This window comes from Mustelus asterias, chromosome 23 (genome assembly GCF_964213995.1).
Source record: "Mustelus asterias chromosome 23, sMusAst1.hap1.1, whole genome shotgun sequence".
NCBI classification, from domain to species: Eukaryota; Metazoa; Chordata; class Chondrichthyes; order Carcharhiniformes; family Triakidae; genus Mustelus; species Mustelus asterias.
Genome location: NC_135823.1, coordinates 37,270,482 through 37,282,901, shown reverse-complemented (window position 1 = coordinate 37,282,901; position 12,420 = coordinate 37,270,482). Strand labels below are relative to the sequence as shown.

Here is a 12,420-nt window from a genome sequence, read left to right as displayed (position 1 = left end):
ATCCTTTAAGTGTGACTAATGAATGTCAGCAGGCCATTCTATCTTGGAGAGATTCATGGCAGATCCTGACCCTGTCATCAGTTGCACTTGGGCCAAACCAAGCAGTTGTGACAGATTTTCTCTCCCAAAGGCCAGTGGTGAACCAGGTATAATTTTTAAAAAATCATGACCAAAAACTGGCCAAGTTTTTTGTGGTTATTTCCCCCTGGTGCCAGCCCATAAATTAACAGTTTTATTGAATTCAATTCAACAACCTGCCTGTGGTGTGATCTGAACTCATAGCCCAGGTTACTGCCAAGTATCAGGGAAGCAGTGGATGTTGAATGAATGGGACGCCTTCAATTTCATTCAGGTACGTGTGTAAACCAAAGATTATACAAACAGATTATTCACCTCTTGACATAGACCTTTCTTGAGTGGCAGGTTTCCTCCCTGCATGTTGATGGATAGGTGAGCCTGGTATGTGGCTGTTTGCATTACACAGTGGAGGGCTGAGGAGGCTGTGGTTAGGGCTGTTGTCAGGAAGAAACATTTTGGGCAAGGGATAGTGCGAGGGCATGGGGGAAAGATGAGCAGCTTGTGGCACTATGGGATCAGATTGCCCTGGACTGGGTTGGGGAAACCCACCTAAAGGGTAGCTGCTGTATGAGTTGAGCGAAGGCGGCTCTTTTGTTTGCAGCTCATGAGGGGAGGGGGGCATGAGGTTCTCCGGGAAGGGCTTCATGGAGGGCTGATGCATTGGCTGCGGCTGCGACGGAGGTTGCTGCTTCAGAAGGCTTGTATCCAGTTGACGAGGGTGTTGCAGCATCTGTTGCATGTTGAGCACACGAGCAGCCTGAACATGTGGGGAGGGAAAAAACAGGCATTTAGTGGGAATACATGCCAAGGTCCAGTTAGTACTTGTTGCTACTCACCATTAGCCCCTGCCCAGATTAAATATCAGCAACATAAACTTCAACATTCTAAAATCCAGTGATTTTAGAAATTTTCGGGTTGAAAAGGATTTGACCTTTCTGAAATAAGCAGCTCTTGTGAACTGAACAGGTAATGACAGTTTGGAGAGCAGGGGGTTTGGTGAAGTTCAATATTTAAGTCTAGTTTATTAAAAAAAGACCACCAAAATGGCTTGTGCTAAAGCCAGAAATAAAGTTTGAGGAGACTCCAGCACAAAATTAACAAACTCACGCATCACCTGTGCAGCCATAAACTTCCCTCCACCATGGCCCCAGTGTAGCCACCCACCCTCAATGGCCCACCATAGCTCCACTGCAGCCACCACCCACCCCAACATGGCCCCAGTGCAGCCACCACCTTCCCCCACCCCAGCCTCAGTCCAGTCACCACTGCTTTCTACCATGGCCTCAGTGCAATACCTACAACATGAGAGTTTCTGTAGAATGGCAGGGTACAAACCAGATTGTATACACCAGGTAATTCAGCTCGTGTTTGACCAGAACACAGAAGAACATTTCATCCCAACTTGAATCATTGTTTTACTGAAATCAAAGTATATTTAATCAGGTATCTATTGATCCCTCAAATATTCTTAAGGCTTAATATTGGATGTTCCAGAAGACTCTACCTGCTCTTGAGACTGACGCATGGGTCCAGGCACGTTCCTTTGATTCTGTGCCTTTTGTTGCTGAAGCAGCAGTCGCTAATAGTAAGAAAGGACAGTACAAATGTAAATTGAGTAATCAATAATTAACTGGTCACACACACATCGTCAAAAACCTAGTCCTCAAGTGGTGCTGAACCTGTCACATTCTGTAACTTTGACCCATATGAAGATATTTAAGCTATTGAATACGGAGACCCATGGGGAGGTCAATAACCCGATGCTGCAAGATGCCTTGGAAGTGAAGCAGCTGGGGAACAGTTGGGTTGCTGTCATTTGCCAGGACCTGGTTTTAGTGTCAACTGGAAGTCCGTACACCCGAAAGGACATTTTTCTCCTTAACTTTGCAATGGCAGCATTAGATGCAAATACTTTTTCCTTGCTTGCTTTTACTGAGAGTTGAAGCAATGAATCTCAGTAGTGAGAGAAACGTTTGGTCACCTTACTCCACTCAGTCTGATTTACACTGGGATGAGCCAGTCGTACCTCTCAGCCCAGGGTTGAGGGTTTGAGGGACCTGGAATGTGCTTGCTACCTTTCTATTGAGGGATGGATTGAATAATTACACTAAGCACAAATTCCAACCTGTCCTATTTGCAGCTATTTTCTAGTGTTTGGAAGGGGTGGGGGTGGCAATGGTGTTCCCTCCAGGAATGGACTAGACATATGTGATCTGCAAGTCGAAGAATAAGCTAAGCCCACTATTCATTACCAATAAATGCTATTGAATGCTTCAGGTTGCTACAGTGATACAATGCTGACAGGCACTTCTTTACCTTGCCTTTTAATCACCTCTGCCCCAATAATCAACTCTACAAATTCTGAACTGTGTTGGTGTCTTATTTGAGTTTCAGCAGACAATTTAAACTCGGGTGACTCTGCAGCACGGTGGACACTGCCCTCACTCAATACCATGAGCAGTTTCCAGCAGGGACCACTGAATGAAAATGAATCCAGGCCAATCCAAACCACAGACATCCATGACAGCACTCTTACCACTGCCCTGAATGAGATGAGCACAGATCAAGGATTGAACCTGGGATTTTCAGTCTAAATCGCACTGCTCCTCTGAATTAACTTATTTAATGGGTTTCATTGTTTCTATTCATATACAGCAGGATCATAGAAGCAAACTGTCACTTTACCTGTAGCTGGGAGATCTGTGAAAGTTGAGACAGCTGGTTCAACTGGGAGAGCTGGTTCAGCATGGCTACCTGCTGGGGGCCAAAATTCAATAGTGCAGTGTTTAGGCTCCCATTGGCTGTTGCATACTTCAGTATTGATGCTGGAACCTTTTAGAAGAGAAGAGAATTTTAAAATGGGCCACCAACATTCAAATGTTTTTTAAACCTTTTCCTCTTCTGCCTGGTTATTAATAGGTATCCAGACAACAGCTAACCTTACTGTCCTAGTGGCTTCCGCATGTTTTTGGAAACTTGTGGAAGTTATAAAAAGTCTGTAATATGCAAACCTGAGGGATCATCTTTCAAAAGCCAAATCATCCCTACAACTTCTCATCCCCTCTTCTGCAACACTTATTCGTGAGCTGGAGTGCCTTGTACCCTCCACCTAGCACCATGCAGACCATATAGTGAGACATGGGAATGCATCCTATTATTACACATCCCAGACATTGGTGTATCCATAACCAGACTATCTTTCTACTAAGTGGGGGAAGCGTAGCACCACCACAACTAACAGTCATTAGCAACAAAGCCTTTTTGGAATTTGTATGGTCTACTATGGTATATACATCCATATTTCAGAATTATTACAGAATGCATATGAAGTTCAGCATTCCAAGCATGCAACAGTCCATTCAGTAGATCCATCATCCAAAAGCTAGAGGCAGATGAGTGGAAAGATACTTTCGATATATGGCTAGGAGTTATTCCTCTCATGCCCTTCCTCAAGCCCCCAAACAATTTAGAATGAGTTACAGAGATATCAAACCACCTTAATTATAACAAAGAACACAACTATGGTGGACACCTGCTTGGCACTCACACCAAGAATTAAGTTGAAACTTTGGCAAGCAATCGAATACTGGTTTGCCTGATTAACTCAATAGAACAAAAAAAAAAGAGGTGGGGTATTGAACAGTAAATGAAATCACAAATTACGTTAATGTTCGTGTACCTGAGGGGATAATAATGGAGGAGGCACTTGAGCGCGGAGATTAGGCTGAGATGAGTTAAGAGGTTGTGCTGGAGGCTGTTGCATGCCCCTGGCTTGTGCTGCTGCATTGCTGCCGCCAAATATATTAGGATTACCATTCTGTAAATGAGAGCACAAGCGGCATCAGAGCATAGATCCATGATTTTAAACACATCACAGCTTCATAGCAGAAAGCCCCACACAGACAGAGTCAGTGTGGGGAAGGACAAGAGATAGCAATGCACTGAACATTCAACAGGCCTCACACCAACAGTTCCAACACTGACAATTGCCTGCTCTGTTTCCTTCTGAAAAATTAAAACATAGCCTCCTCCCCTATCCTTAGCTGCACCTTTAAAAAAAACCTCACCCATCCCTGAATTCCTATTTGCACTAACTATTTTCCCAATCAACCCTATCTTGTCAGTTTCGACAAAAATCACAAATGTTAAATATATTAAGAAATGATTTGAATTAATTTAATTTCAAGAAGTTCAACTGTGATGGTGGTGAGGGAGGGAATGGGGAATGATACTAACTAACCTATCTTGCACCCATTCTACAAAAATGAACCTTCCTCCGCCAACTTCCAGATTTGAATCTCTTGCACAGGTCAGAATTTATTTCCTTCTTTGTACAAAAATTGTGAATTACACTCAACATCATTACTTCCCTAACCATGTGCACATTTAGCTGAGCAAATGCATTGTGTGTGTTCAACTCGTCAATGATCTATGTAGAATATTCCACAGAAAAAAGGATCATGGCTGCACCGCAGTGCCATAGCTGCTGGATGCTTGATTAGGCATCCCTACATGATCTGTGTCAGAGGGTCTGTATTCAGGATCTGGGAGCTGTTCTTTGTGGAGTACACGTGACATCACTGATCCAATATAAATAATGGCAGGATCTGTAACAACTTTTAAAAGAGAAGTATATAAATATTTCAATTTTTAAAAAAAACCGTGCATGGTTAAGGCCAGAATAATGGAATTATTGAGTTGCCACAACAGAACTGGCTCAAATATTCCTTTTCTGTGCTGTTAAGTTCTACTTTTGGTCGCTAGTCTGTCCCATGATTTCTTATAAGTGGGAGAAATAGCCAGAACTGAGGTGAAATATTAGATCTCCAGTATTTTAAGAAATTTCTATTGAATTCTATTGAAGGCCACACATGAATCTACAAGCAAGCATCTCAAAGGAGCACCATCAGACACTGATTGCCTGTTTTCACATTGGGAAGATAATTGGGGTAGGATGAGAAAGAGCAAGAGAAACAACGATGCAAAAACAAAGGGCAAAATGTTTTAGAACAATCCCGAATATTTCACTGAAACGAATGTTATCTCTCGACACATTACCGTTGACTACCTGCATACGGCAGGTTGTGAACAGACTCACCTGTCTAACAGAATTCAAGTTTTGAATGCCCAGCCCCACTGAGCCAAAGGCCTGATTAGGTAGTGCACTGTTTGAAGGGGGAGGCTTCACGCTTGGTGTGGACATGTACGGTAAGTTTTGGGGCTCTTCTGCTATAATGCCATCTTGATTGGACAGAGACAAAGACAGCTGGGGAGGGAAAGCGGGTTTGGAAAAAGCACACAACGGAAAGCCCATCAGTTGCAGAAAGGCAGGAACAAGAGAAGAGATGAAGGGTTAGCATCTATTTGAAGTCCACAAGCAGAGTTAAATGGCTTGCTACCAACAGAAGGATTCCATATGCACAAAGTCACATTACAAATGCTGACTACTGCCAAATACAGCACACAAGGTGAGTATTGCCACAACACAATGGAAAACATTTGAGCACGATAATGAATTTTGAGTAAATCACAATATTCCTCATGTATAAGACAAGCCCCTTACTTTCAAACACAAATGACAGAAAGCGAATACAATCCAAGACGGATTGGAGTTTAATTACCATCCGTAGTTCTCTGTTTTAATTAATACTGGAGCCTTGCTTCCAGAGTGGAATTCCGATAAACAGTAGTGATGGCCACACCCAGAATTAAATTAGCCTCATCTCACTTTTGTATCGCTCATGTCTGCCAAAATTAGCTGAAGGCGATTTTTAAAAAAATCCATCTCTTTCTACTACACAACCAGAACTGGAGGGAATACTAACCTTATCATAATAAGGATTGCGTTCCATGGAAGACTCTTTGGAAATCTGAGGACGAGAAGCATGTCCTTTGCCTATAATGCCATTATATTCTCCAATGTTCACGCCGTGCTTGTCCATCTCCATTCTCTTATCTCTTAACATACCTGGAAAGGCGGGAGGTTCAGGCAGGTTTGCTCACTGTTGTTTAAGTGTGGTCAGCTAACAATGATTCTATTCAGAACTGAAAATTGCTGTACGTGAGTGGAGGATGTTAATTTGAAATAAAAGCAAAATACTGCGGATGCTGGAAATCTGGATGTTAATTTGAGTTTAGTGCAATATCAGCTTACCAACAGGTATGTCCGTCTTATTGCTCTTGGTTTCTTCAGCAGGCTCCCTCTGTAACATGCAGAAACAATCTTAAATATCAGAGTTCTTTACATTCAAGTAAATTCACATCCGCATTACCATCAATAGGAACCTAGGAGATCATTTTTTTGATTCCCAGTTACTGTCTCACCCTCAGTTTATAGGATGGTGATTTAATAGTTTCTGTCTTTCGCGGTCAAGAAATCGAACAATTGGTGAGTGAATGTCAATGGCAAAGGGTAACTCTGAATTGAGTACCTTGGGTTGGGAAGGTGAATGTCATTCAAAGCATGACTACCTATTGCTGCTGGATAACAAGCACAACCATCTCACTCAGGCTTTGGTAATACATGGATAGTATAGGATTCTAGCTAAAGAGAAGTAGTTTCTCAAAAGAAGAAAAAAATGACAAATGAAGTTTTTGACATAGTCAGCAAACAGTGCTACTAAGAATTTACACTCCATACTGCATTAACAAGCAAGAACTACTGTGAGCAAAACAACACAGCTCCTGCTAAGACATCGCATATTTCAATCCCATTCCTGTCACAAACACTTCAGAATCCCAAAGCACTTTCGAGCCATGATAGAACCTCAGAATAAGATTGAAAATCAAACAATCCTTTCAGTCCAAGGAGGTTCTGATCAACTCTTCAAAATTAAGTTTGAACCAGGGCACCAGAACAGAAAGGACATCACCGGCTCTCTATCTTAAAGAGAAAATCTCCAACTCGGTCTGGCCAGGACCATGAATGATAAGGACCCACCTACAGTATCAGTCAGCTATTTGTCTGCACACTGAAGGGGTGGTGAGGGAGAGAGAGAAAAAGGAGAGAACCGAAGTATTACTGTATTGTACTTACAGGAAATCCAATGTTAGAGAATTGCTTCATTAATTGATTCATCCACATATCATCTGGTTTGCTTCCCCCTTTCATCATGCCCTATAGAGAAACAAAACTAGTCACATATGCCACTGGGATGGGAAACCAAAACCAACAGGTTCAAAAACCCAAATCCTCCTTGGAAAACAATTATACTTTGTCACATTGGCACGCACTCAGACATTCCAAACTACCTGAGAATGATTTGATTTTGAGACACAAAGTGTGCACCGTTTTTCTCTATGATTTGCTCACCCACCTCCCCTCTCTACATCCATATCTGAGACCAGGCTGGGCATTCGGAGGTGGGAGAACAGGTTCACCATGTGACACTTTGCAATGATCCTCCAACATGTTGCACTGCATTGTCTGAAGGATACAATCCCAGAAGAGAGGGGCCAGAGGTAAAGCACTGGAACAGACTGACAGCTACTCGAAACATGACTGTTACATAGAAGCTAGGAGTAGTAGGCCATTTGGCCCTTCGAGCCTGCTCCGCCATTCATGATCAAGGTGGCACAGTGGTTAGCACTGCTGCCTCACAGTGCCAGGGTTCAATTCCCGCCTTAGGTCACTGTCTCTGCGGAGTCTGCATGTTCTCCGTGCCTGCATGGGTTTCCTCCGGGTGCTCTGGTTTCATCCCACAGTCCGAAAGACAATGCACCTAACCTAATGCTGGTTAGGTGCATTGACCATGCTAAAGTTGCCCCTCCATGTAACCAAACAGGCGCCAGAGTGTGGCGACTAGGGGATTTCTACAGTAACTTCATTGCAATGTTGATGTAAGTCTACTTGTCACACTAACAAATAACTTTAAAAACGGGCTGATCATCAAATTCAATATCTTGATCCCTCCTTCCCCTCATAACCCCTTGATCCCAGATCGTAGGAAGGAACTTAAGGAGTTAGGAGGGCTAAAAGGAGTCATGAAAAGTCCTTGGCAAACAGGATTAAGGAAATCCTAAGGCATTTTATACGTATGTAAAGAGCATGCCAGGGAAAGGGTTGGTCCACTCAAGGATAGTGGAGGGAATCTATGCATGGAACCAGAGGAAATGGGCGAGATACTAAAGAATACTTTGCCTCGGTATTCACTAAAGAGAAGGGCTTGGTGGATGAGGACCCCAGGGTAGAGTGTGTAGATATTCTGGGTCATGTTGCTATCAAAAAGGGGGTGGTGTTGGGTGTCTTAAAAAGCATTGAAGTAGACAAGTCCCCAGGGCCTGATGGGATCTACCCCAGAATACTGAGGGAGGCAAGGGTGCAAATTGCTGGGGCCTTGACAGAAATCTTTGTATCCTCATTGGCTACTGGTGAAGTCCCAGAGCACTGGAGGATAGCAAATGTTGTTCCATTGTTTAAGGAGGGCAGCAGGGATAACCCAGGAAATTATAGGCCGGTGAGCCTTACGTCAGTGGTGGGGAAATTGGAAAAGATTCTGAGGGACATGATTTGCTCACATTTGGAAACCAATTGACTTATTAGTGATAGACAGCATGGTTTTGTGAAGGGGAGGTTGTGCCTCACCAACTTGATCGAGTTTTTCGAGGGGGTGACAAAGATGATAGATGAGGGAAAGGCGGTGGATGTTGTATACATGGACTTCAGTAAAGCCTTTGACAAGGTACCTCATGTAGACTGGTATGAAAGGTGAAGTCACATGGATCAGAGGAGAGCTGGCAAGATGGATACAGAACTGGCTTGGCCATAGAAGACAGAGGGTAGCAGTAGAGAGGTGCTTTTCTGAATGGAAGACTGTGACTAGCGGTGTTCCACAAGGATCAGTTCTGGGACCTTTGTTGTTCGTAGTATCTATAAATGCTTTGGAGGAAAATGTAGCTGGTCTGATTAGTAAGTTCGCGGATGACATAAAAATTAGTGGAGTTGCGGACAGCGAAGAGGATTGTCAGAGGATACAGCAAGACATAGACCGGTTGGAGACTTGGGCGGAGAAATGGCAGATGGAGTTTAATCCGGACAAATATGATGTAATGCATTTTGGAAGGTCCAATGCATTAAGAAATTATACAATAAATGGTAGAACCCTTCAGAGTATTGACAGGCAGAGAGATCTTGGCATACATGTCCACCGATCACTGAAAGTGACAACACAGGTGGGTAAGGTAGTTAAGAAGGCATACGGCATGCTTGCCTTCACTGGTCGGGGCATTGAGTATAAAAATTGGCAGGTCATTCTGCAGCTATACAGAACCTTTGTTAGGCCTCATTTGGAATACTACTTACAATTCTGGTCGCCACATTACCAGAAGGATGTGGATGCTTTGGAGAGGGTACAGAAGAGGTTTACCAGGATGTTGCTTGGTCTGGAGGGTATTAGCTATGAGGAGAGGTTGGATAAACTCGGTTTGTTCTCACTGGAACGGCGGAGGTTGAGGGGTGACTTGATAGAGGTTTACAGGATTATAAGTGGCATGGACAGAGTGGATAGTCAGATTCTGTTTCCTAGGGAAGAAAAGTCAAGTACTAGGCGACATAGGCTTAAGGTGCGTGGGGAAAAGTTTAGAGGAGATGTGCAAGGTAAGCTTTTTTTACACAGAGGGTGGTGAATGTCTGGAACGCGCTGTCCAGGGAGGTGGTGGGAGCAGGAACGATAGCGACATTTAAGTGGCATCTGGATGAATACATGAATAGGATGGGAATGGAAGGATACAGACTCGAAGTGCATACAGTTTTAGTTTAGACAGGCATCATGATCGGCTCAGGCTTGGAGGGCCGAAGGGCCTGTTCCTGTGCTGTACTGTTCTTTGTTCTCCCTCTATAGCAAGGACACCCTTCCTCAGATAAGGATACTAAAACTGCACACCATACTCCAGGTGAGGGCCTACATAGTTGCAGTAAAACATCCCTATTCCTATATTCAAATCTGCTCGCTATGAAGACCAACATATCATTTGCCTTCTTTATGCCTGCTGTACCTACGACTTTCAGCGACTGATGCACAAGGGCACCAAGGTCCCGCTGAGTATCTACCTCTCAATTTACACCCATTCAAGTAATAACCTATCTTCCTATTATTGCTATCAAAGTGGATAACCTTATATTTATCCACATTATACTATATCTACCATGCATATGTCCATGCATTCAGCCTTTCCAAATCACACTAAAGCAACTCTGCATCCTCCTCACAGCTCACCCTCCCACCCAACTTTGTATCATTTGCAAATTTCGAGATAATACATTTAGTTCCCTCTTCCAAATCATCAATATATAATGTGAACAGTTAATTGATTAAATCACAGGATTGGACTCCAATGCAATGTCATTTACAGCAATACAGTGGTGCTTGCAGTGACTTTTAAAATTGGATAGCTGATAAAACTGATAGCTATCTAATTTTAAATTTGTTATAGCTAACATCATAAACTTGGTTTAAATGTTTAAAACAATATTACTTTAGAACATAAGAAACAGGAGCAGCAGTAGCCATATGGCCTACCCCATTTTTCAACACGAGCATGGCCTAACTTTGGTTTTAACTCCACTTTGTTGCCCACACCCCATATTGCTTTGTTCCCTGAAACACAATCTTAAATATATTCAATGCTGGAGCATCCAAAAACTATCTGGGGTAGAGAATTCTAAAGAAATGTCTCGTCTCAGTCCTAAATGATTGGCTCCTTATCTTGAGACTGTGCCCCAGTATCCTAGATACTCCAGCCAGAAGAAACAGCGTCTTGTGTGTTACCCTATTAAGCCCATCAGAATCTTGTGCGTTTCATAGAATCATAGAAAACTTAGTGCAGAAGGAGGCCATTCGGCCCATCGAGTCTGCACCAACAACAATCCCACCTAGGCCCTTTCCCCGTAACATATTTACAGATAAGGATTTACCTCGTGTATTTACCCCGCTAATTCCTCTAACCTACGCATCCTGGGACACTAAACAGCAATTGAGCATGGCCAATGCACCTAACCTGCACATCTCTGGACTGTGGGAGGAAACTGGAGCACCCAGAGGAAACCCACGCAGACAAGGGGAGAATATGCAAACTCCTCACAGACAGTGACCCAAGCGGGAATCGAACCCAGGTCCCTGGAGCTGTGAGGCAGTAGTGCTAACCACTGTGCCGCCCACAAATTAATTCATTTCTCACACTTCTAAACTCCAGACAATATAAATCCAATTTACTCGGCCTTTCATCACAGGACACCCCTCTCATCCCAGGGACCTATCTAGCAAGCATTCACTATGCTGCCTTGAATGCAAGTATATCCTTCCTTAAATATGGAGACTAAAACAGCACACAGTACTCCAGATGTGGTACCACCAAAGCCCTGTACTTTTTGTAAAAATCTAACTAGTACAGGAAGATTCTGAGCAAGGTTAAAAGTCAAGTGCTTTAAAAATAAAGAGGAATAAAACCAAGCACCCAGTACATCTTTGAGGTCAGTGATTTAGTTGTAAGCAATATGGTTGGCAAAAAAGCCTACCTTTTGAGCCATCTTTTTTGATGCCCAGTTTGAAGAGGAGCTGTTATCCTGCGAGATGTTGCTGTTCCACATCACCGACTCCCCTTCCTCATCCTCCCAGCTGGAGTGACGAGATCCTGACACCGATGCTTCCTCATCACCCCAGCCATCTTGCATAGGTTTGGGGGCTGTAAATAACACATCACTGAATACAACTGTTGAGAAAATTATGGTCTGGATTTATCTCCCACCCTCTTTTAGAAATAAAGATGTGAACATTTCTAAGCAATGTTGGTCTTGGACTATGATGACAGTAATATTTTACAAAATTTATGATGGTCATCCAGTTGGTAATGCCATGCAGGAATGTTAAAACACCCAAACAGAAGGTCAGTCAACAACCCAATATACTTATATGCCATAACATGCCTTGCAGGGATGCTCTTGCAACTCTGTACACAAGAACAATATGTAGATTTATATATATATATATATATATATATATTTTTTTTTACAACCTTAACCAGAAGCTGAAGGACATTCAAAAATCGCAGATCTTGTCTTTGGAAGAGGGGCAACAAAGGCACTTTGTCTGTCAGAGGGACTAAGACAAAGGCTGACTATGTTTTAACCAGTGCCCTGATAGTCTTGATATTTGCAGGGCCTTAAGAGCAAGCTGCCTGAACATGTACTTAAACAGAAAAGGGCTTTTAACACTGGGGAAACCTAAAGATGGGAAAGAATTCACAGAGAGGGGTGGGGCAACAATGTCTGATAGCAAATTTAAACCTCAAACTAGTACCATTTTGTGGTTAAGTAGCAAGGACATCCACCCAAACATAAAGAATGGA

At 43.0% G+C, this 12,420-nt stretch overlaps 1 protein-coding gene across 14 annotated transcripts in view; it reads right to left on the bottom strand.

The window, feature by feature from the left end:
• The window catches only part of LOC144510648 (trinucleotide repeat-containing gene 6A protein-like), a 162,233-nt gene that overhangs the window by 22,930 nt on the left and 126,883 nt on the right, over positions 1–12,420 (bottom strand). For 7 of the 14 annotated variants that reach the window (XM_078240306.1, XM_078240312.1, XM_078240308.1 and 4 more), the window contains 9 exons: positions 11,591–11,757; positions 7,115–7,195; positions 6,233–6,281; positions 5,904–6,046; positions 5,177–5,344; positions 3,758–3,895; positions 2,764–2,910; positions 1,583–1,657; positions 394–835 (listed from right to left, as the gene is read on the bottom strand). In XM_078240306.1, coding sequence (XP_078096432.1) covers positions 394–835; positions 1,583–1,657; positions 2,764–2,910; positions 3,758–3,895; positions 5,177–5,344; positions 5,904–6,046; positions 6,233–6,281; positions 7,115–7,195; positions 11,591–11,757 — 1,410 coding nt within the window. The remainder of the gene's footprint in view (positions 1–393; positions 836–1,582; positions 1,658–2,763; positions 2,911–3,757; positions 3,896–5,176; positions 5,345–5,903; positions 6,047–6,232; positions 6,282–7,114; positions 7,196–11,590; positions 11,758–12,420) is intronic. The other 7 variants (XM_078240313.1, XM_078240317.1, XM_078240319.1 and 4 more) reach the window with 3 other exon arrangements.